The sequence below is a fragment of the Biomphalaria glabrata genome, chromosome 3 (genome assembly GCF_947242115.1).
Source record: "Biomphalaria glabrata chromosome 3, xgBioGlab47.1, whole genome shotgun sequence".
NCBI classification, from domain to species: Eukaryota; Metazoa; Mollusca; class Gastropoda; family Planorbidae; genus Biomphalaria; species Biomphalaria glabrata.
Genome location: NC_074713.1, coordinates 2,523,304 through 2,548,069, shown reverse-complemented (window position 1 = coordinate 2,548,069; position 24,766 = coordinate 2,523,304). Strand labels below are relative to the sequence as shown.

At 34.6% G+C, this 24,766-nt stretch overlaps 2 protein-coding genes across 2 annotated transcripts in view; one reads left to right on the top strand and one right to left on the bottom strand.

Annotated features, from left to right (window-relative positions):
- Positions 1–20,969, top strand: part of LOC106054235 (U3 small nucleolar RNA-associated protein 25 homolog) — a 28,401-nt gene extending 7,432 nt beyond the window's left edge. Inside the window, exons 2-21 of the mRNA XM_056023620.1 lie at positions 4,643–4,694; positions 4,967–5,429; positions 6,056–6,241; positions 8,748–8,836; positions 8,983–9,069; positions 9,180–9,252; positions 9,486–9,624; positions 11,629–11,694; positions 11,886–12,003; positions 12,247–12,331; positions 13,725–13,881; positions 14,137–14,233; positions 14,336–14,421; positions 16,109–16,191; positions 16,725–16,801; positions 17,166–17,243; positions 18,831–18,952; positions 19,200–19,298; positions 19,832–19,960; positions 20,143–20,969. Coding sequence (XP_055879595.1) covers positions 4,643–4,694; positions 4,967–5,429; positions 6,056–6,241; positions 8,748–8,836; positions 8,983–9,069; positions 9,180–9,252; positions 9,486–9,624; positions 11,629–11,694; positions 11,886–12,003; positions 12,247–12,331; positions 13,725–13,881; positions 14,137–14,233; positions 14,336–14,421; positions 16,109–16,191; positions 16,725–16,801; positions 17,166–17,243; positions 18,831–18,952; positions 19,200–19,298; positions 19,832–19,960; positions 20,143–20,239 — 2,383 coding nt within the window. The 3' untranslated portion in view covers positions 20,240–20,969. The remainder of the gene's footprint in view (positions 1–4,642; positions 4,695–4,966; positions 5,430–6,055; positions 6,242–8,747; positions 8,837–8,982; positions 9,070–9,179; positions 9,253–9,485; positions 9,625–11,628; positions 11,695–11,885; positions 12,004–12,246; positions 12,332–13,724; positions 13,882–14,136; positions 14,234–14,335; positions 14,422–16,108; positions 16,192–16,724; positions 16,802–17,165; positions 17,244–18,830; positions 18,953–19,199; positions 19,299–19,831; positions 19,961–20,142) is intronic.
- Positions 19,817–23,696, bottom strand: LOC106054236 (centromere protein K-like). Its single transcript, XM_013210021.2, has 3 exons — positions 23,352–23,696; positions 22,190–22,412; positions 19,817–21,725 (listed from the first exon to the last, which is right to left on the bottom strand). The coding sequence occupies exons 1-3, from the start codon at positions 23,549–23,551 to the stop codon at positions 21,324–21,326; spliced, it is 825 nt and encodes a 274-aa protein (XP_013065475.2). The 5' UTR covers positions 23,552–23,696; the 3' UTR covers positions 19,817–21,323.
- Between the last annotated feature and the right edge of the window lie 1,070 nt (positions 23,697–24,766).

The following is a 24,766-nucleotide window of genomic DNA, read 5'->3' as shown; positions in this document are numbered from 1 at the left end:
GTCAATTTTGTTTCTGTTGGTTGGTCAAAAGAATAATGTCAGTAAAATCATTTTGGTGAGAACACAATGAATAGCAGTGTAATGAATAGACATTCATAACAGATTGGAACATTTTGTAAATATACACATACTACATGTATATGTAATCGAAGACTGTATGGATTGACGAAGCTTTGTTACATGTGTAAGGTGTCGAGATATTAATATATGGTGTTGTATTGAGAATTTGATGAAACCATTGTTAGAAATGTAAAATATAGTATTACAGTTACCAAGTTAATTATAGTTTATAATTGTGAATTATGAGATTTACTCTGATTGGTTCGTTGGGGAAGTCTGGACATTATACATTGGGATGGATGTAAGTAATTCTGAACCTAAAATAATAATGTAGTGAATGGTGAGATTTAATTTTGCTGTTGGAGGGTTTTGTTGTCGTTGGTTTTTACCTGGTTTAAAAGAATGAGAATTAATGAAGATAATATAATTATATTGAACAGTGATTTATAATTTTATTTGATATTTAAAAGACGTTCGATGTACATCGAACTTTGCAAACAAGGGGGGTGTAACGGTCGTAGCGCAGCATGGTGTGCATGAATAATGGTGCGAATTTGTGTAATGAATGGAACAGATGTTAAAAAGGGGAAGCCGGGAGTAATTGACAGGAAGAGAAATGAAATGTTCGTATTTACATAACTTGTTGTAATATTAAAGTATTTATAGAGTAATAACCTGAGAGTCTATTATTATTTCGAAGAGTCTTGTGTCGTAACAGTAATCGATAAAGAAAGTTCCGGATTTTGTTTCTTACAAATCGTCGCCAGAAATTTCCGAATTTATTTAAAAATCTACTAACGCCAAATAATTGTTTGAACTCCCTCTTCTAATTAATAAACAAATAATCTTCTCATTTACGAAATAATGTTTTTACGGATTTTTATGAAAAATATTTTAACTCACTACTCTCTTACAGTACATTTAACTTTCTACCTAAAACATTAAAAAATCTAATTATCGTTAATATTATGTTCCGATTTTTAAGGAAAACAGAATCCAAACACCAAAGTAAGGTATGAAAATCTCTCCACGTGGCTGTAGTACATCTAATTTTTATACGAGACCATCCAAAAAATTTAATTAACGGTATTACATTTATCTGAAATTCTCTTTTTCTTTTACTATTTATACAAACATCCGGAACAATCTATTATATAAACTTTTCAATTGTGTTCATACCTAAAAATTATTGCGATGTTTTGAAACGTAAAATAAAGGTTAATCAATTTTTAATAACTTTTAGTTGTTTTTTTTATATCAAGATGACGGACAGACCGACTGACAGACAAAACGCAAAAACAATGCGGCTTTGATCCTTTTTAAATAAATTCTATTAGAATTCAGTGCACCAATGTCTATGAACCCTCGTTAAATATCTCGTGTAAATAAAGAATTTTTTTTTATGGTACCGGTACTAGCCTATTGTGAGGTAATGGAATTTTTTTTCTTTGACGTCATATGAATGGACTCTTTAAATGTAATGTTAAAAGAACGCACTCGGTGCACCAATGTCTATTAACCCTCGAAAAAATTTCTTGTATTAATGAAAACATATTTTAGTCTAACTAAGCAGTGTGACGTAGTGTTTTTTTTTCCTTTGACGTCACATGGAATGAATTCTTTAAATGAAATGCTAAAAGAACGCACTCGGTGCACCAATGTCTATGAACACTCGAGAAATGGCTCGTGTTGATGAAGGTATTTTTTAGTCTAGCTAGGCCTTGTGACGTAGTGTTTTTTTTTTTCCTTTGACGTCATATGGAATGAATTCTTTAAAAGAAATGCTAAAAGAACGCACTCGGTGCACCAATGATGAAGGCGATTTTTATTCTAGCTAGGCTGTGTGACGTAGTGTTTTTTTTTTCCTTTGACGTCATATGGAATGAATTCTTTAAATGAAATGCTTAAAGAACGTACTCGGTGCACCAAAGTCTATGAACACTCGATAAATGGCTCTTATAGATGAAGGCGATTTTTAGTCTAGCTAGGCCGTGTGACGTAGTGGTTTTTTTTTCCCTCTGACGTTATATGGAATAAATTCTTCAAACGAAATGAAAAAAGAACTCGGCATAGTAATGTTTATTAAGCCTCGTTATGTGACTCGCGTTTAAAAAAGGAATGATATCTTGATTTAGATCTAATCTAGATTTTTTAAACTAGATCTAGATTTTTATTACAGTATATCTAGATCTGGATTTATATTCTAATTAAAATTATTTTAGAGTCTAGATCTAGAATTTCTAGATCTAGTTTAGACTAAAATAGACTAGATTAAGATGTAGAATTTCAATTTCTAAACTTAAAGTGTAAAAAAAAGTGTAGATTTTCATTTCCAAACGTTTTGATCAATATTGTAATGTTTTAATATACTAAAACTAATCTACTATTTTTTATTAAATTTAAATTTACGGCAAATGAATCTTTGAAACATTATTACTTTTGACAATCGGATGGCTGCCTGGACGTGCGGTTTGCGCGCTGGACTGTCGTTCAGATTTATGGATGGCCCAGGGTTCAAACCCTGCCCGCTCCCATCCCCTGTCGTCCTGCGGGAGGTTTGGACTAGGAAGTAATTATCTTCAACTCTGAAGGAACATCTGAAACGTGTAAAACATTTTACATCAAAATTAAATCACCTCTTGAATATTATTTGCGAATATGCAGATCCGACAGGGATCCGACTTTGACGGGGGCCGCCTCTGAGTTTGTGTAACACAAACTCTCTTTGTAATCTTGTTAGACCTTCATTTCAGTAAATACACTTTAAAATGCATAAGTTGACAGCATAAGAACAGAAATCTCTTTAAAAAAAGTTTAATATAGATAAGTTAGATAAATATGCTTAAAAACAACATGGTGGTCAGTAAATGTCTCTGGGCATCTAAACTATTACCCATTATGTTTATGATTATCTAGTTAGTAGATGATAGATCATAGATGATGATCATGAATGACATGATGTAAATTTGTAATGTAATTATAATTTTATTAAATTAATATTATATTACTTAAAATAGAAATTTAGCTTTATTATTATGATTAATAATTCTGATTATCAATATTACAATATCAATTAAATCAATAGTTGAATATTAATATATTATCATCATAATCATGATATTTAATAATTATATTCTATCAATAATTTAAAAAAATTTATTATCATCACATCATGATGATGATAATCATAGTCTAGTAGTCTAGTGACATAGTGACAGTCCACATAGTGATAATGATGATGATCATGACATCATGATCATCATTCATCTTAGTCTTAGTCGACTTAGTAACTAGTTAATCATAGTTAATGAATAATGTCAATGTGTTCATTAAAATTGCCACTTTATTTTTATTTAAGATTAATTATAAATATAAAAACTTCATTAGAAAAAAGGTTCTGTTAAATGCTTGTGTTTATTGACAATGATATCTAGACTATAGGGAGGTCACCGAGGTAAAATAATTTTTTTTTTTCGAGCAGAACATAACATTTATGCTTTAGGCAACAAGTTGATTATTAATTTGTCATTCTTGGACATATTTGCTGCTGTCTTGAGCTGGCCATGACACCTTGTGTGTATGACACAAAGCACTATTTCTGTATTTTTTAAATATAAAGGCAAGTGATACCATGCCATTTGTGCATTAATGAAATGGGAGAGCTGAAGAAATTAAAAATAGACTCTGAATGTAGAAACTTCTGTCTAAACATCCACTGACTTAATACCCTTTAATCTGAACCATGTATTGAATATTCAGTACTGTAAATTACAAAAAATCACAGGCGTTAAAGCACAGAACTCTCAATGTTTTCTTGCAGAAATAGAGTACGAACATGAAGATGAACTCTTTGACTGTGAAAAGTGCTGTTTTAGGGCTAGGAAAAGTACTCAAACGTTTTTGTTCTGACATATGAAATATAACTATTTATGGCAGAGTAATCAAAGTATCAAAGCAAGTGCTGCCTGCGGAAACTTTTCCAAACTTCGAAATGCAAGCGTTAACGGTGATCACAAAGCACTGATTTGTGTTATTATCACACTTTTACAGTAATGAGACGGGCGAATGCCATGTTACGTAGGCTTATCGCCTTACTGTTGAACATCTAGATTCCATGCTCCAACTTGTTGTTATGAATCTTAATTTTTAGTTAGTTTTGTATTAACTTGAAACACACCATTTTATTAATTAATATTAAGAACTAAAGCTACTGATTTCTAATAGAAATAGTTTCAAGTCAATTTCAATTTTTTGAAAAATCTTTATTAAATTCATTGTGGCCCACGACACGAGTGTTAAAAAATAAAATGGCTCCCAGGCCAAATAAGGCTGGGCATCACTGCTATAGAGTATTTATTATTTAAAACTCTAAAGTTATACTTTCAACAATATTATCAATTAACATTATTTACAATATTTGCTGTTTGCTTGTACGCCTAATGACTAAATACTTAAATAAATATTCAAGTTTTAATCATCGTAATCCTAACTTGTATGTCATAATTTCTCTAGACTAATTATGTTTTTCTATTTGTATAAAATCCATTCAAAGATACTAATTCGTTTCTTTCCTCCATTGAAGAGACAATGTCAAGTCTTACACAAAGGTCAAGGATGTTGAGGAAGTGCATAGTGTAAGTAGCTGTCTCATAGTGGTAGATAATATTTTAGTGTCGTTTTTTTTTTTTAAAGTGTAAAAGTTGTATATACATAGTATGTTGTCTATACATTTTCTGGAGTGAGTTTGAAAAAAAAAAAAAAACTTATTTACTATGACATCCTTCTTCTACTTTCTTGTCTTAGTGGATTAGTGTCGCGACTGCTTTTTTTTTAATATACTCTGAGTGACATAGCATGTCCCCCGCTCACCATATTTTTTTTTTTCACCCCTTGTTTGTATTTTTAGAGTAAAGATCTGGAGACATCGGATGAAAGTGAAGAAGAGACGCCTGTAATCAAACAACTTTTGGCGGAGATTGGTGTGAAGGAAGATGAACCCGAGTCTGAGAAGGAAAGCAGTGAGTCAGACGACAGCGAGGCAGCAGATTCTGAGGATGAAAACGATTCAGACTTGTTAGATGAAACCAGCGTCTCTGAGAGTACAAGTCACAAGTTAAAAAACAGTAATAAAAAACATTTGGTGCTTGATGTTGAAGAAAATGAGGAAAGTAGTTCAGAAGATGACATTGACACAGATGAGGATGAAAACGATTCAGACTTGTTAGATGAAACCAGCGTCTCTGAGAGTACAAGTCACAAGTTAAAAAACAGTAATAAAAAACATTTGGTGCTTGATGTTGAAGAAAATGATGAAAGTAGTTCAGAAGATGACATTGACACAGAACTAGAGAAATCACAATTAGTAACAGGCATGTAACTCAAAAACCAAATATTCTATTTAACTTGAAATATTTAGCATATTAATGTTGCTAAAATGTTGGAAAATATTTTAAAATGTATTAGCAACATTTGTTTATTGTTATTGTTATTATCGCTTCTGTATAGCATGTCTACTAGGCTCCTATAACATGCTCAGTGCGTCTGATCCTATCTGTTTTGTGGACTTGTGGTGGGCAGGGGGTATCTGGGAGGAGGTATGAGTGCTGCTTGGCTAAACTACTCAGCTTGAGTCTAGTCTCAAGTTACAACTTCCTAGAGGCTACATTGGGATTTGGAACTTCTGCCCTCTCAGTTTTAGCTAGACTGTTCAGGCCACTCAGTATCACAACCCAGTTCCAGACCATTATGTAAATGTGTGAGTTTTCATTACAAATTAAGAATCTAATGAAAAGTTTGAAAATGTTTTAACCTGATAGGAAGAAGTTGTGTTCTGGAATTTGTTGGGTAGTGACACAAAATGTTTCTAGTCAGTCTCTACAACATAGCGATTTAATTAGCTAATGAATTACAGAGTAATTAATCAACTGGATGAGAATGTTAGTTACAGGTAGATAAAGCATTGCTAACAGAGGGTAGAATTGTTTCAACATTGCAGAAAATAAGGCTGATGATGATGAAGCCATTGATGATGAAGATGGTGGAGATATAGGTGAAGCTGAGGCTAATATTCAAGAAACTAATAATGAGGATCAAAGTGTTACGCACAGAGAAGTTCCATTGAATGAAGAGTTGGAAGATTTTGATGGAGAAGAGACAGAAGAACACATCCTAAAGGAATCTGGTATGTGTTTTACTTTTATATATATATTGTTATGACCCTATTGGCGGCGCAAAAGGGTTAACTATAGGCTCAGCTGACACACACGTGAATCACTCAGGTCAGCGGGGCCATGGACAAGGAACAGTACTACAATTACACTCAAATATGACCAATGTTATGGTCATGTGATCGAAAGCCTGCGTGTACGAGTGACACAGTGTGTAGGAAAGCGGCAGTTCAAGACCAGAGAGCGTCGAGACGGGACTGTTAGTCGGCCATGAAGTCGGCCCTGGTTGAGTCCTCATGTGTTGATGTACAAGTCCAGAAAGAGAGACAGTAGAGTTTTGTACAGTGATGTACAGAGTGACATTTTAGTTGTTCATGTGTTTGATGCCAATTGTCTAGTATTGGCTGTTATCTACTTATTCACTCATTATTAAAGTACCAGATTATTTGGAGCCTTGTTGTCAAGTTCTTGATGTGTTGTGTTGTGTTTAGCAGTGTTTACAGAAGGCCTGATTAGGAGAGAGGATCGAAACACTGGTGTCAGAAGTGGGATTTCCTATGGTTTCTGTAAAACTGCTAGATGAACTGAATCTGAAAGAACTGAAACAAGAGCTGAAATGGCGAGGACTGAAGTACTACAAAAGGAGCAACGAACGTCTCCGGCAAGCCCTGGTGGGTGAAGAGGAAGACCCGAACACGTACCTCTTTGAACTCAAACCCGATGTTGTAGAGCTCTTGATCACCTTTCAAGAGCAGATGTTGGCTGGCTTTCAGAATGTGATCAATGGTAAATCGCGGAAAGAAACAGATGAACAAACAAGAGAAGAGACCGAGACCAATAGTTCAACCAACGCTTTTGCTACAGACGTCCATGATGTGAGTGCCTCCATCAGCCAGATAGAACAAGACAACGTTGTGTCTTACCTCAAGCTTGTAGCTGAGGACATTGAAGACATCTGTCAATCTGTCAGTGCTGATGAGAGGAACTCGAATCCTGATGGCTGCACCCAGATGTTTGGCGAGAACTTTGTGTGTCGAGCTTTGCAGGGAGAACGCCAACTCCAAGAAACCCATCGGCAAGGTCTGCACCCAACAGACGCTTGTCCAGCTGATGAGACCAGAGTGAGAAACCCTGGTGATGGTCAAGTAAGTGAACTGGAGCCTGATGCTGAAGATGAGGGACCTTTGCAAGTGGAGTGCTGCCAACTTGCTCCACTACTTTGCCCACCGGACAAGCCTGAAGATGTGTGCCACTATTTCCCCTCCTGTGGACCTGATACCCAGTCCCAAAACCCTTCTCTTGAAAGCCCTATGAAACAACCTGATAGGCCAACGATCTTGGTGACCCCAGTCCTGACATCCTATCCCTCCCCGTGTGTTAAGTGGCTGCCCTCAGTTGTGAGCGACCGAAGAAGGCGACGTTTGCTTAGTCCAAAGTGCACGGCGATGCAACCACGACGTCAGTGCAGCCAGGTGAAGGTCAACTGGAGGAGAAGGAGAAAGAGACGTACGCAGACTACAACACAGATGGCTCCATCGAGATGGCAATATAAGCCCATTGTCGCCCCCACCGATAGACCTCCTCCTGCATCGATTCACCTCCACTGCCCATGTCGTGTGATATATTTTGTCCGGGACGGACAAATCTGAGAAGGGGGCAGTGTTATGACCCTATTGGCGGTGCAAAAGGGTTAACTTTAGGCTCAGCTGACACACACATGAATCACTCAGGTCAGCGGGGCCATGGACAAGGAACAGTACTACGATTACACGCAAATATGACCAATGTTATGGTCATGTGATCGAAAGCCTGCATGTACGAGTGACACAGTGTGTAGGAAAGCAGCAGTTCAAGACCGGAGAGCGTCGAGACCGGGACTGTTAGTCGGCCATGAAGTCGGCCCTGGTTGAGTCCTCATGTGTTGATGTACAAGTCCAGAAAGAGAGACAGTAGAGTTTTGTACGGTGATGTACAGAGTGACATTTTAGTTGTTGGTGTGTTTGATGCCAATTGTCTAGTATTGGCTGTTATCTACTTATTCACTCATTATTAAAGTGCCAGATTATTTAGAGCTCTTGTTGTCAGGTTCTTGATGTGTTGATGTATTGTGTTGTGTTTAGCAGTGTTTACAGAAGACCTGATTAGGAGAGAGAATCGTAACAATATATATATATATATATATATATATACACTAAATTATCACCTTTACACAGCACCCACCCCTCTGTAGACACTGCCCACCCTTACGAAACTGTGAGTCATATTCTCTTTGAATGTTCCAATTAACCCCCCTTGGGTAGACCCTGCTACAACTACCGCTTAACATCACCAACAACTCTGTATGGCAGTGCTGAACAAAACAGCTTGCTTTTCTTTTTTCTTGCTTCAGACTGCAAAAGAGCTCAGCAGCAAAACGCTGGCTAGAAGAAGAAAAAGTATATAAAGTAAAACTCTCATGAATTTATTTATTTCTTGCAGCTAACTCAACAGCTTCTTCTTCTTATTTACCTTTCTTTCTAGACCCATTCACCCAGCACTTTGAACTTGAAAGAGATATCTCAGATTTAGTTGAGAATGCAGACGTGAAATGGAAGAAGCAAGAAATGAAGGTCAGTGAACAGTTTTTTTTTATTAGTCGCATTATTTGGTCGCATTCATTCACATTCTGGCTTTTAATGTGTGAAAAAGTTTCTTTTTTGTAAAGAAATTTTTTTTTTCTCTTGTTATATATTTTGAAATATTTTTTTTTCTCTAGCTGCCCATTTTAGGAAACAGTTTAATGTTTTACAAAGATGAAGAGTTCTTACCTGAGCCAGACACCCAGACAGACCTTAAGAAATATGTAAGTTTAATATTTGTAAGGTTTGTTCCCCTGCTGTCATGTACTTTAATTGTTTCAATAGTTGTGTTTTTTAATTTGATCTAATTTTAAATCTATAATCTTGTTCTCAGGTTAAACATAAACTAGTCAGGGCTGTGGCATCCACCAATACAGAATTAGCTAATGTCCAGTTGAAACCTGGAGGTTAGTTATGTTTGAAAATAGAAATTTTAAATATACAATTCTAAACTGAAATTTACAAAAGTTAATGTTTCCTTTTGTTTTACCATACAAAATGTTGCCTAAACTGTACATTGTTTGACTGCTAAAAGAAAGATCATGTTTCGTTATTGTCTTTGTAGGGGAGAATATCTCATTAAGTAAAATTTGAAAATAGTTTCTAATAATAAACAAGAAAACTTTTTCTGTCCTTTCAGCCTCACTGAGCCCTCTCCAACATCGACTGTTTTGTGCTATGAACTGTTATCAAGATCTTCTGTACCCAAAACAAACCATCAAGAATACAGAGGAGATTAGAGTTCTATATTGTCTTCACGCTCTGAACCACGTCTTAAAGTAAGTGATTTCATTAGATGTATCTAAGTAATAACAATACATTGAATAATTATTATTATTATTATAGCTTTTATATAGAGCTACTTTCATGCTTATAGCTTGCTCAGAGCGCTTTTGGTCCAATCTCATTTGTGGACCAGTAGGGGAGGGGGTATCTAGGAGTTGGTTTGTGCTGTAACCTCTGCTGAGGGTCTGATTTCCTGCGTTCTGAGCTGTGGAAATGCATTCTTTTGGTGTCTACAGCACACACTACATTACAATACAAAATTAGTGCAGTTCAAATAATGAAGGGAGAAGAAAATGTTGATACTGAAGTGCAGAGGTAATTCCAGCGCTCTGTGGCCTCAACATGGCACCTCGGTGGAAATGTCTGTTAGTGGAGTCAGATAGGTGGCAAAATTAGCCTCCATTTTATCACCTTGACTGAGCTTTTTTTTAAAAAACAAAATTTTCCGAGATGATGAAGAAAGAGAGACATACATGATGACCTAGTCCAACAAGTCTGCCTCACAGTTTCACTAGGAACACTTCAGAGACCTGTCAGTCCGTACATGGCTTTGTGGCAGTTACAGAATAGGGATATGAAGAGATTCCATGTGGTTAATGCGAGTTTCAGCTTGTAGCAAGCAGACCCATGAACAGAGGTGGTGCACTTCATATGTGGTTTGAACCAATCTTAATAATGGTCACTGCCGTTGTGTAACCTTTAAACAGGACTTGGGGGTGAAGAGCTCCTTGTCCACATATATCCATTAGATGAAAGCTTCCTAATGGTCATCAGGATAATGGGGCAGCTTTGCCAGTGCTCTGATTCCTTATGGACTTTTTTGAAGGTTGCAGAAGTGTGAGAAATGTCTATAGTGTGCTTGAATATTGTAAGATTATCTTGTATAAAGCAACATGTCTGTTTAGTTGGTCTGGAAGTGTGAGAAATGTCTATATTGTGCTTGAGTATTGTAAGATTATCTTGTATAAAGCAACATGTCTGTTTAGTTGGTCTGGAAGTGTGAGAAATGTCTATATTGTGCTTGAGTATTGTAAGATTATCTTGTATAAAGCAACATGTCTGTTTAGTTGGTCTGGAAGTGTGAGAAATGTCTATATTGTGCTAGAGTATTGTAAGATTATCTTGTATAAAGCAACATGTCTGTTTAGTTGGTCTGGAAGTGTGAGAAATGTCTATATTGTGCTTGAGTATTGTAAGATTATCTTGTATAAAGCAACATGTCTGTTCAATTGGTCTGGAAGTGTGAGAAATGTCTATATTGTGCTAGAGTATTGTAAGATTATCTTGTATAAAGCAACATGTCTGTTTAGTTGGTCCGGAAGTGTGAGAAATGTCTATATTGTGCTTGAGTATTGTAAGATTATCTTGTATAAAGCAACATGTCTGTTTAGTTGGTCTGGAAGTGTGAGAAATGTCTATATTGTGCTAGAGTATTGTAAGATTATCTTGTATAAAGCAACATGTCTGTTTAGTTGGTCTGTTCTGGTCATGAAAGAGACACAAAAATAAGATACAAAGCTTTGGAGGAATTTGACCATTTTGATAAGAGAAATATTGTAAACTGGTTTAAACTGGTATTGGGGTTGACAAGTTTAAAATGTCTTCTGCTTACAAAATGAAAAGAAATCTCTTAATTTAATTTTTTAAACATCCTATTCATTTGATAAGTTTTCTGATATATAAAATAAAATTACAATGATTTTTGTTCCTAAAAAAAAAAAAGGGACACCCATTTTCAGCACACCACTTTCTCCTCCATTTGAGTAACACTAGTTCATCTTAAGCTTAATTTAATGTTTTAATCTTATGTAATGTATACCCATTATGTTGTATAGAAAAAAATTGTCTCTTTATTACATTAATTCTATTCTTAACTCAATTACCTTCAGGAGTACAGTAACCACTAGCAGTTAGAGGTTAGAAAGACATAATGTTGGCTATTTAAGAAATCTGCGATATAAATCAGCTTTGCTTTCTTTACATAAATACTCTTTCAGAACCAGGAGCCGTGTCATAGCCCATAATGTGAAAGTGAAAAGTAAAAAAGTGGACCTCAGTGATGAGTAAGTTGGTATTTAGACTTTTTATATTTTCATGGAAGTCAATATTTAGTCAATTTAAAGTTATCATAAATAGATTTACTATAGCGTAACAAAACCAAATGCAGATAGATTATTACTATAATGTTACCAAATGTTGATTTAAAATTTGTCAAAATGATATAACTCATAATCTGATTGATTCTTATCTACAGCGTAGACTACAGAGATCAAGGACTGACTAGACCCAAAGTGTTAATGCTGTTGCCTTATAGAGACAGGGCACTTAAAGTAGTCAATATGATCATACATTTGTTGTCTGGGACACAACAGGTTAGTACGTTGTAGACCTGCCCTGCTGAAAACCTTCTAATCCTCACCTCTTGACCGTACCTATTTGCCAACTGTTGGTTGAATGTAAAAAGTACCTTTTAATTATATTCAGTATGTGTGTGTGTTTTTGTAAGACATTCTGTCTATAGACTTTATGTGTTTAATTAGGTCCATATCCGTAGACAAAGCATACGCTGTTGGTTAATATAGTGACTATAATTTGTTGTTTCTATTACTACATAGGCCAGTGTGAGTAACAGAAAACGATTTGAAACAGAGTATTCAGAAATGGAAAAAACGTATTTATCCGAGAAGAATTATAAACCAGGTTAGTTCTGTAGACTTGTTAGGTATTGTTGTCTTTGTTAGTTCTGTAGACTTGTTTGGTATTTTTGTCATTGGTAGTCTAGTTATTCAAAATAATGTAAATATTAATTATTTCTTAACTCAGATTGGATATTATAGTATGATGTTTAAAAGACACTTTTGGTTGTCAGTTTTGTATTCAATATTTTAAATGTATAACTTTTTTCTTGATGTTTTTTTTTTAGCTTAAGCTTGTAACCTAACAGGTTATTCTATCCACCTAAATCTAAAGGGTTACTTATTTTATCTGACTTATAGTGGGCATGACTATACAACCATCATTTAGTTTTTATGGTTATCCACTTATTATTTATTATTACTTATTACTATTTGTTATATATATAAATATATATATATATTTTCGTCCATTGCTTCTCAATGATGACCACTTTTGTCATCCAGGGGTCTGAGGGCTTTGCACTGGGGTTTTGTGGCTGGTGAGATATATGTGAGCCCGAAATGTTTGGCTACATACTGGACAGGTTATTCCAGCTGGAGCTAGTGTCCTTTGCCTTTTTCTTTTTCTCTTTCCTTCTGCCAGCACAGTTTTCTTGTCCTCTGCAATTTTCACAGCCCGACACCAAGATACTTTGTCATGCGCTTCTGTCTCCCAGTTGGCAGGGTCAGTGCTGATCATTTTCATAGAAACTCGGAGGGTGTCCCTGAAAATAAAAAAAAAATGTGTTATCTTCTTATCTTATCTTATATAATACAGACATCACTTCAAAAAAAGAAGATGATTACGTCCTAGGCGTCATGCATTCAGTCATGCATATTAACCAATGACTTAAATTCTGTCAAGTCACTGGTTTTCCTGGCTAGCTCAGGCAACCCATTCCAGGCTCTAATAGCACTAGGGAAGAAGAAGTATTTGTACAAATTTGTCCTAGCATATGGGATGAGGGATGTGTCCTTCTGAGTACTTTATTAAATTTTGTTTTTGTATTTGAAGATTATAGTTCAGTGTTTTATGTATAATTGCTACTTTACTTTTGAGTCTTCTGTCCTGAAGGCTTTCTAAATTTAGTGATTTTACTAAAGGTGTTACTCTAGTCAAATGTGAATATTCATTTGTTATGAATCTCACAGCTCTATTTTGTGTCTGTTCCAGTTTCTTAATGTTTTCTTGAGTTGAGGGGTCCCAAACGGAGGATGCATATTCTATTATTGGCCTAACCAAGGTGTTATATAAATTCACTTGAAGATGTTCAATCAATGTATTCATCATTTCTGAGGCTACTAAAGAATAAATCTTTTTAGGGATGATAAAGTTTGATGTCTCATTTTTTTTGTCCCCCCCAAAAAAAAAATCTATTTCAAAATTAATCCATGTTTATGTCTGGACTTTGTTTCAGAGGACTTTAGAAAAATTTTTGAAGGAAACATTGATGATAACTTCCGACTGGGCCTGAGCATCTCAAAAAAAAGTCTTCGACTCTACAGTCCGTTTTATGAATCAGACATAATATTGGCTTCTCCGCTTGGTCTTCGGATGATTATTGGATTAGAAGGGTATGACATCCATTATTCTTATCCTAAAAAAATTGATTCCTTTAATTTCTATTACAAACTTGAGATTCCACAACCTCTTGATGTGACATGGCTGGTTGTGCCATACTGTGTGCATGGATAAAATGTTTTACAATATAATGCAAAGTATAGTTAGGTTATAGTATGAAACAAATAAAAGTTGAAAATGATTGAAAGCTAGAATGAAGGCTTAAAATTCCAGACATCTATAGTTTAATAGGGTTCTTTTTCTTCTAGAGACAAGGAAAGAGACTTTGATTTTTTGTCATCTATTGAAGTTTTAATCATAGACCAGGCTGATATATTCCTCATGCAAAATTGGGACCACTTCACAGTAAGTGCAACTACTTTTGATGATAAGCAATAGAATTGTTTTTAATATTCCACTTTTGTATGCATCAAGTGTTTTTAAATTTATTTTTTTTTCTTTCTCCAGCATGTGTTTAAACACCTTCATCTTCAGCCGAGGGAGTCTCATGGAGTCGACTTCTCACGTGTCAGGATGTGGTCTGTTAACGGCTGGTGAGCTTTATCTTCTGCTGGTTTTCTTTAAATTTTTATCAAAATGTGTTCACAATAATTGTGTAAGCAAGTAATAGTTGTTCAAATAAACATTCAGTTCTTATTCTTTAAATATAAATTCAGTTCTCATCAAGTATAAATTACACAAAAAAGTGTTAAGTACAGCGCTAAATAATTTCACATCTTTTGTGATATTTTCCAATTAAATTTTTTATTTAATCTAGTTATCAATTCATATGGTCTGCAGTATTGACGTATAGCCTAGTTAGAAACAACTATAAAAACACTGACAGTTTTTTTAAAGTGCTTTATTGAAACAAACTAGAGACATTTGTTACCATGGTTACCTTAATTCCTCCACATACACTGTCACATATTTATAACATGTGCGGGATAAAAATTTGCAAAAGCTAAAAATATCAGTCTAAAAATGGTCAAATATTCCGGAAACTTTTTGCGAGTTGGAAGTTAGAAAGAGGGATTTTATAGATGTTTTAATCCAAATTATACCAGTTTATTCAATAAATACTGGTATCTTTATTGCATTTAGTCGTGCATAGCAAAAACATTGTTCTTGTTTATGTTATATATAGTGTTCAAACTAATTTCTCGTTTGTTTGCCTGAGTTCCAGTGTCTTCTTTGGAACCTGCATGACATTCAAGTGAAGAGATTGACAGTGTGACACCTTGCTTACACCATGTTAATTGTTCTGAGGAACTTGACAGTGTGGCACCTTGCTTACACCATGTTAATTGTTCTGAGGAACTTGACAGTGTGACACCTTGCTTACACTTTGCTAATTGTTCTGAGGAACTTGACAGTGTGACACCTTGCTTACACCATGTTAATTGTTCTGAGGAACTTGACAGTGTGGCACCTTGCTTACACCATGTTAATTGTTCTGAGGAACTTGACAGTGTGACACCTTGCTTACACCATGTTAATTGTTCTGAGGAACTTGACAGTGTGGCACCTTGCTTACACCATGTTAATTGTTCTGAAGAACTTGACAGTGTGACACCTTGCTTACACCATGTTAATTGTTCTGAAGAACTTGACAGTGTGGCACCTTGCTCACACCATTTTAATTGTTTTGAAGAACTTGACAGTGTGGCACCTTGCTCACACCATGTTAATTGTTCTGAAGAACTTGACAGTGTGGCACCTTGCTCACACCATGTTAATTGTTCTGAAGAACTTGACAGTGTGGCACCTTGCTCATACCATGTTAATTGTTCTGAAGAACTTGACAGTGTGGCACCTTGCTCACACCATGTTAATTGTTCTGAAGAACTTGACAGTGTGGCACCTTGCTTACACCATGCTAATTGTTCTGAGGAACTTGACAGTGTGGCACCTTGCTTACACCATGCTAATTGTTCTGAGGAACTTGACAGTGTGGCACCAAGCTTACACCATGTTAATTGTTCTGAGGAACTTGACAGTGTGACACCTTGCTTACACCATGTTAATTGTTCTGAGGAACTTGACAGTGTGGCACCTTGCTTACACCATGTTAATTGCTTTGAGGAACTTGACAGTGTGGCACCTTGCTCACACCATGCTAATTGTTCTGAGGAACTTGACAGTGTGGCACCTTGCTCACACCATGTTAATTGTTCTGAGTAACTTGACAGTGTGGCACCTTGCTTACACCATGCTAATTGTTCTGACTCTTTCTTTCAGGAGCAAGTTCTACCGCCAGACTTTGATCTTCAGCTGTGCCTTACTCCCAGAGTTACTGAACATCTTCAACAAACATTGTCACAGTATCCTTTAGACTATTGTAGATTTTTCTTAGCTGTTGGTTGTAGACTGGTGTGGGGGGGGGGGTATTACACCAGCAGTTCAAGGTTTATTTCAGAGTCCACATGGAACTACTCTTTCACATCTTTGAAATACCATATTGACTTTGTTCTACTTGTATTTCCAATTTTTATTGTATTTTGTCAAACCTTTTGCTCCTCCATATAATTCCAAAGTCTGTCTAATTGAAGTTAACATCTCTCAAACCGGTTCTAGCATTATTATCCAGTATGATCCCGTCTTCTTAAGTTTACAGTATTATGTATGTCAGAAACTCTTTCTGTGTGACTTTGTGCTGGACAATCACATTCTCTTAAACAATAGAAACTTCTCTGGGAAAAAAATGTTTCAGTTATGGTACTATAATAGAGATTTTGAATAGAACACATATAGGCCAGTGACCACTATTAGGATGTAAATTGCTTCAATACATGTTTTAACATTTGAGTCTAGATTTGAATTTAGGCATATTATCTAATCTTAACCTTAGACACAGATTACGCTGGTAAAATTTTGGTCCAACGAGATGACCAAGTAGGGACTATTAGATCAAGCGTCTCTGACTCACCACAGGTCAGTCAGTTTTTTGTGTTGTTTTTTTTTTAAACTAAAAAGTTTTCAATTTTCAATGTTGTTGTTTTTTTTAAGTAATCTGCAAATAGTATTCAGGAATATTTATGTTTTATTTCCATTTGGAGGCCCATCTTTTGTTTTATATTTAAGTTTGTAAGTTTGTTTTCACTGTTGAATCCTGCTGTTACTGGTGATGAAGTTTCAAGATGTTTTGTTTTCTTATACCTCCGACCCTCGGTATTATAATACTTGAAAGTTCATCCTCAACACCACTGGTGACGGCAAAGAACATTCCAATTTATTGATTCCAGTCTAACTTTGTTTTATTTTGAGACCTGATCGTGCCCCCTTTGAATTTTCTCAGCTCTTTCATCGTATCCAGTGTGATGCTCCTGATGGTCTGTCCCAGAGAAAAGCAAAGTTTGATTACTTGAAGAAGAAAGTAAGTCTCTTGTGTGTGTGTGTGTGTTTTCACTTTACTGGCCAGTCATTGCTTTGTTTGAAACTTTTCATTTCATGATACTGACGCACAAAATGTGTATTTTTGTTTTTGTCCAGTACTCAGTTTGTGTTTCACTCTAATGACAAAGAAATAACTCCAGAAGATACATTCATACATGTATTAGTCTACTTTTACCCTGTGTTTAGTGTATTAGTCTACTTTTACCCTGTGTTTAGTGTATGAGTCTACTTTTACCCTGTGTTTAATGTATGAGTCTACTTTTACCCTGTGTTTAGTGTATTATGTCTACTTTTACCCTGTGTTTAGTGTATTAGTCTACTTTTACCCTGTGTTTAGTGTATTAGTCTACTTTTACCCTGTGTTTAGTGTATTAGTCTACTTTTACCCTTTGTTTAGTGTATTAGTCTACTTTTACCCTGTGTTTAGTGTATTATGTCTACTTTTACCCTGTGTTTAGTGTATTAGTCTACTTTTACCCTTTGTTTAGTGTATTAGTCTACTTTTACCCTGTGTTTAGTGTATGAGTCTACTTTTACCCTGTGTTTAGTGTATGAGTCTACTTTTACCATGTGTTTAGTGTATGAGTCTACTTTTACCCTGTGTTTAGTGTATTATGTCTACTTTTACCCTGTGTTTAGTGTATTAGTCTACTTTTACCCTGTGTTTAGTGTATTAGTCTACTTTTACCCTGTGTTTAGTGTATGAGTCTACTTTTACCCTGTGTTTAGTGTATTATGTCTACTTTTACCCTGTGTTTAATGTATGAGTCTACTTTTACCCTGTGTTTAGTGTATTAGTCTACTTTTACCCTGTGTTTAGTGTATTAGTCTACTTTTACCCTGTGTTTAATGTATGAGTCTACTTTTACCCTGTGTTTAATGTATTAGTCTACTTTTACCCTGTGTTTAATGTATTAGTCTACTTTTACCCTGTGTTTAATGTATGAGTCTACTTTTACCAGGTGTTTAATATATTAGTCTACTTTTACCAGGTGTTTAATGTATTAGTCTACTTTTACCCTGTGTTTAATGTATTAGTCTACTTTTACCCTGTGTTTAATGTATGAGCCTACTTTTACCCAGTGTTTAATGTATTAGTCTACTTTTACCCTGTGTTTAATGTATGAGTCTACTTTTACCAGGTGTTTAATGTATTAGTCTACTTTTACCAGGTGTTAAATGTATTATGTCTACTTTTACCCTTTGTTTAGTGTATTAGTCTACTTTTACCATTTGTTTAATGTATTATGTCTACTTTTACCCTTTGTTTAGTGTATTAGTCTACTTTTACCCTTTGTTTAATGTATTAGTAAACTTTTACCCTGTGTTTAGTGTATTAGTCTACTTTTACCCTGTGTTTAATGTATTATGTCTACTTTTACCCTTTGTTTAATGTATTAGTCTACTTTTACCCTGTGTTTAGTGTATGAGTCTACTTTTACCCTTTGTTTAATGTATTATGTCTACTTTTACCCTGTGTTTAATGTATTATGTCTACATTTACCCTGTGTTTAATGTATTAGTCTACATTTACCCTGTGTGTTCTCTGACTGCTTTCTGATTCCAGATTATTCCATACTACACATCTGCTGGAATGAAACAGGCTTTAATATACTGCAACTACTACAGTTTTGTCATGTTGAGGAATTACTTCAGAGAGTCTGAGATGGACTTCCTGTTTATGAATGAGTAAGACCTAAATTACTAGAGAGAAACAAATATTGCGTTTAAGTATTTACATGAAATTTGATGATATGAATATTTAATGTTTTGAAAGAATGAGCATTATTGACAGTTCAGTTCAAGAAAATTTTTTATTAGTGTTCTACTGTTTCATCTCATAGCTATGACCTTTCGTGGCTTAAGAGTAAGAAGAGATATTTGATTTTTAGATAAGGAAATCTTCATTTAAGTTTTTTGTTTTATTTTTTCAAAGGTATGACTCCGAGAAGAGTGTCAGAAATGCTCGCATACACTTCAGGAAAAGACATCCACATTTTATGCTTTACACGGAGAGATTACATTTTCATTACAGGTGATTTTCTTGTAACTTCCAAAAATTACAATTTTGACAGTGTTAAAATATTTGAAAAATAGTTATTTGTAGGACTATGAACATCTTTAATGAGTAAAGAGTTTTCTATTAATTATTATTTTTTAAATGTACCGGTACTCAGCTTTTTTTTTTTACAAATAATAGAATACCTAGCATCTATGCCAGTTAAAAATTTAAATATGCTGTCTCCAAAATCAATAACTTTTTATTTATTTAAAATGTAACAGGTGTTACAAGCTCTATAGACTTAAATTTACATTTAAGTATAGCAAAAAAAAAACTTTGCTTTTGTTTAAAAGAAAAAAAGGCAAAGGGCTAAGTTGTACATGAGCAAGGCTGTCCAAAGACCCAAAGTGCTCTAAAGGATTTTTATACAGTATCCCAATTATAAAGGGTATTTCAACAGATGAGATATACAAATCCTGCTGGCCACATAACATTATACAGGGAGTTGAATTGTAAATGTGGATTTTACTTTTCTTTTTTTTTTCTCTCTCTCTCTCTCTCCAAAGGTTCAGACTGAAAGGTATTCATCACATCATTTGGTTTGACCTCCCACAGTATCCAGACTTTTACCCAGAGTTAGTGAACTTGATGGAGACCAACAGACAGTCTTGTACTACAACTGCGCTTTATACAAAGTAAACAAAGATTTTTTTTTTAGTTCTCAACTCTGTCGATTTATGTACCAGTCTTGACTTTATAGTTCTCAACTATGTACTAGCCTTTACTTTCACTTGCGTTCACATTGAATGCCTTGGTTAGTATTTAAGGAAGAAAAACAAAATGTAATTTCACTATTTTTCTGTCTTATTACCTACAGATACGATGCTCAGAAACTTGTGGAAATCATTGGAAGTAAACAAGCTGCTCATATGTTGAGTTCAGAGAAAACTGTCAACATGATCTCCATGTCATGACAAAATAGTAACACACACAAAAACCCACACTATTTTTATACTATAAAATAAAAAACAACATCCAATTCTATTCTGATTGTACAGCATTCAAATAATTTATATTTATCATATACATATGTATGGTTATTTCATGAAAGTAAAAATTATTTTAAAATATAACTGTTTGGTTGTATTTTTACATCAGTATATGGATATAAGCAATCCACTTCTATAAAATACTTCCAACTCCTCACATGTGGTTCCATCAGAAATCTCAGGAGAATGGGCAAAGAAACTGGCACTTAAACCAGTAAGCATCTGGCAGGAGGTGCTCATCAGCTTTGGCTTGCTACCCACTTAGGAGAAGGATAAACTCTGAACCAAACCTTTGTGGATTTGTCTTGCAAAAGGTTTCATGAGTCACTCAAGAAAAAAATCAGGAGCTGGCTATCATTAAGCAGCTTGCATTACACAGAGCTATATCTAGTGCCGCTGATCCCAAAATTTAATGGCTACCTACTTCAGCTGCAAGCAAGGGGGGTAATTGCTGTGTGGGGGACATTAAAACCATAGCTAATGCCCAAGCTTAAATCTCATTTTCAGATATGAACATTAGTTGTTCCAGGACTTGAGGGGATAACAAAGTATTGAATTGTGGAGAATCTGACATTTAATTTTTCTCAGTATAAGACTCAACTTTTTGTTTTTTCTTTAAACTTTTGAATAAATGCATCCTTTTTTTCTTGACTGATACTGATTTTTACTTTTTGTATTTGCCCTAAATGATTCGAGGTTTTTCCAGCAACGAAAGCCTCACCCCAAAGTGCACTGTGCTTTCTCAAGGGCATGTTAATATGTTAAAAGTTTGAAGTTAAAATTGAAACTTTAGCACATGAAAGTGTTTAACGCTCAGAGATCAGTATGTGATTATTGCACTAGTCCTTGACGTGCATCATCAGTCAGTGATATCATTCAATTAAAACATTGATGTGGACTAAATAAAGGAGTCGGAATTGTGAAGATATCTTTTTAACTTTGCAATACCACATGGCTGAACTCATTATCAGTCTAAGAAGCCAAGTTGAATGTAGTGTTAGAAAGTGGTTTATAAATGAAACGGTGTAAGCTTCATTCGTTTTGAATTCTGTGGATCTTTCAGTGCAATTTGAAAACGTAACAGAAGCTCAACATGATACGGCCATATTGTTTCATCAATGTCAATGTACGGCTGAGCAGGTGTGTTCAAAGACTGCTCTATCAGCTTCCCAATAACAGAGCTCAGAGGCAGCATGTTGCTTACATCAATATCTCGACTTTCGTTTAAAGTGGCCGCAGCTGTTCTGTGCTGGGGGGCAGGGAAGTGCTGGTTGAGGATCTGTTTCAGTTCATTCCTAAAGAACTTGTGTTTGGTGTTGATTTTGCTTAGTTTAGCACTGATGTCTTGCATGTGACTTGGTGAGGGCACACTTTCACCACTTGTCTCTACACTACAGCTGGACAACTTTTTCTGAAATAAAGCAAAATATTTCAGCATAACTCTACAACTATTTACAATGCAACAGATACAATTTTACTTTAACCAAAAAGCTTTGATTTTTGGGTTTGAAAAATCCTTCCCATACCCTAAGCAAAGAAGGGTAACTCTAAATTTTAAAAATTCTAAAAAAATAAACATTTTTAAAAAATATTAATATACCCTGGGGCTATGGGCCTGTTCGTTTGAAAAATTCTATAAAAAATAATAATAAAGCCATACACATCCGGTCTTTACTATTCAAAAAATAGTCGCCATACTCGGGTTATTCTAAATGAGACATAAGGAGCTTTTTGTATAGGGAAGTTTACAAAACTTGCTAGCAGCACAAGGCTTTATCCTGCTACTGTGGTAGGAGCTGTTGGGTTAATTATAAAAAAAAATCTTTAGGAATTTACCTAATCTAGATATTGTTTAATTGAGGCATCATAATTTACCTTTAGAGTTTCATTGACTCTTTGCAACTCTGAAGAAGTTTCCTCTTCTCGTTTTAACTCATCAATGACTTCAGATCTCTTGGCTCGGAAAAACACAAGTACTTCTTCAAGTTGCTCTGAGGATTTGAGTTGATTCTGCTCTAAAACTAGTCGCTGGATCTCTTTATTTTCAGGCAAAGTGCTTGGGCCATTTTCTTCAAGGAGAAGCAACTCAGCTTTTAATCTGTTTTAGCATAAATACAAATTTTAATGATTAATTTGATGATGTGTTCTGCTTCTAGGCTAAATTTGCAAAAATTAGTTTCAGAAATGAAGATTATTACAACCTAACCCAAACCTTCGGGCAATAATAGGGTTTGAACTCAGACCATCAAGACTAGTTCATAGTGCATAACACACAAGCAGCAGGCAGCCATTATTAATTTATTTGTCTTATAATAGTTATATTTATTTTATAGGTATCTAGATCTAATATATTTGATACTATATTATTTGTAAGAGTTCAGATACTCTTAGATTTCCTTAACAAAGTTTTAATATATCTAGACCTTATAAATTGCAGACATTACTTCAAAAGAGAAAATAATTATATCCTATGGCTATGCATTTCACATAATACCGATATATCTTATCATTATGTGTCAATCTAGTCAAGCATGTTTATCAGTGACTTAAACTCTGTTTAGTCGTTGGTTTTCCTTGAGTCGTCTGTAAACTTAGATACAATGAAATCTATGATTATCAAGATTGTTCTAGATCTAGTCTAGATAGGCTGGGCTAGACCTGTATAGAATACTATAGATCTAGGATCTAGTTATTATTCTTGTAGAGCTTTACCACTTTTGACTTTAATTTACTGTTTAAACTGTTGATCTATTCATTGAGTAAAGGAAGTCAAGATCATTAATATTATTTAGTTCAATTTATTATTTTAATAGAAGATCTTTAGAAATATTCTAATACTATTAAATACTCTATTATAATATTTATATTACTATTATTACTATTAATATCTATATACTACTAGTAATACTAGTATTAGTAGTATTACTATTAGTATTAGTATTATTCATTTTGCTATTACTATTACTCTGGGCCTGGGTCTCTAGGTCTAGTAGTTCTAGGAAATTCTATTAGATCTAGTAGATACAAGTACAACAACCTTTTTTCGTGCCATTTAAGAAGTTCCAAAGAACAATTCCCATCAATTTCTCCACCAACTGCGCCAGTGTCCGTGATATTTTGTAAAGGAAAGGCTGGCAGAGATTGTAATTCTGACTGAACAGACTTTAATTTGCGCCAGTTATGTTCACATTGAGCCTTGATTTCTTCCATGTCAACTTCGCTTGTGTTGATATCCATCTCTACGATTTATTCACAGAATATAATATTTAGATTTTATCTCTAGATCAACTTGAAGTTTGAATCTAGATAGTCTAAGTCTAGATCTAGTCTAGTCTAAGTCTAGATCTAGTCTTTTGTTTATGTTATACCGCCTTATGGAAGAATAACAGGAAGCAGCTAACAGACCATGGGAGGCTATTCAGAAATGAAGTGCTTGTAATAGAAACTATCGACCCACGATTGTTTACCTTGATTATTATCTCATAAATTACAGATGTTACTCAAAAGAGAATATAAATCCTAGGCATATATCTATATTTCATGTGCCAATGTAGTCAGGGCTCTGCTAAGTCGTTGGTTTTCCTGACTGATTCAGGCAACCCAATCCCAATAGCACTTGGGCAGAAGGAGCACTTATACAGTTTCCCTAGCATATCATATGGAATAAGAAATGTGCCTTTGTTTATTTCTATTTTATTTGTTTTGTTTTTGAATGTGTAAATTATGGCTCGGTGTTTTATGCATTAGCATACTGCTACTTTACTTATTCCGTCCTGAAGTGTCTCTAAATTTAGTGATTTGATTTATTTTGTTACTCTCATCAAATGTGAGTGTTCATTTGATATGAAACTCTCATGAGCTATATTGAATCACAGGGTTGACGTTAGTGCTCGTGTCAGGATCTACTAATCATTTCTCCATACATCTATAAAATAATCTATATAATTCATATTGTTCTCTTATTAAAAATATTATATATAGTCTAAATAAAAAAATGTAAACGGTAAAATTAGTTTTGATGAACAATATGTTTCACTACACTTAACTGTAATTAAAACTAGATTAGATGTTATCACTTAATTGTAGTTAAAACTAAATTAGATGTTATCACCGTATCTGTAATTACAACTAGATTAGATGTTATCACTTCAACTGTAATTAAAACAAGATCTAGATGTTATTTCTATCGTTAATGTTGTTTCTTCCAGATTTTAATATCCAATGGTATGGATAATTAGTATTTGCTCCCCATTGCTCTCAAACAACAAGCTTCATTTAATAAGAATCTTAAGACCTCGTTCAAAATTTTCTTGTGATAGTCTTGTCATTTTAAATGGCATGTTTATGTGTGATAAATGGAGTGTCTATGTGTTATTCATAGCCTTGAGCCTACATTTGTTTGTAATACATTAAATTTTATTATTATTAATAGTTGCATGCAGTTGCTGGACT

Excerpts from the sequence above, each read along its gene's own strand:
- LOC106054236 (XM_013210021.2), bottom strand. The coding sequence starts at position 23,551 with ATGGATATCAACACAAGCGAAGTTGACATGGAAGAAATCAAGGCTCAA. Across the intron at positions 22,413-23,351 it reads CTTAAATGGCACGAAAAAAG|ATTAAAAGCTGAGTTGCTTC; the intron begins GTTGTTGTACTT and ends ATGCTAAAACAG. Across the intron at positions 21,726-22,189 it reads GAGTCAATGAAACTCTAAAG|AAAAAGTTGTCCAGCTGTAG; the intron begins GTAAATTATGAT and ends GCTTTATTTCAG.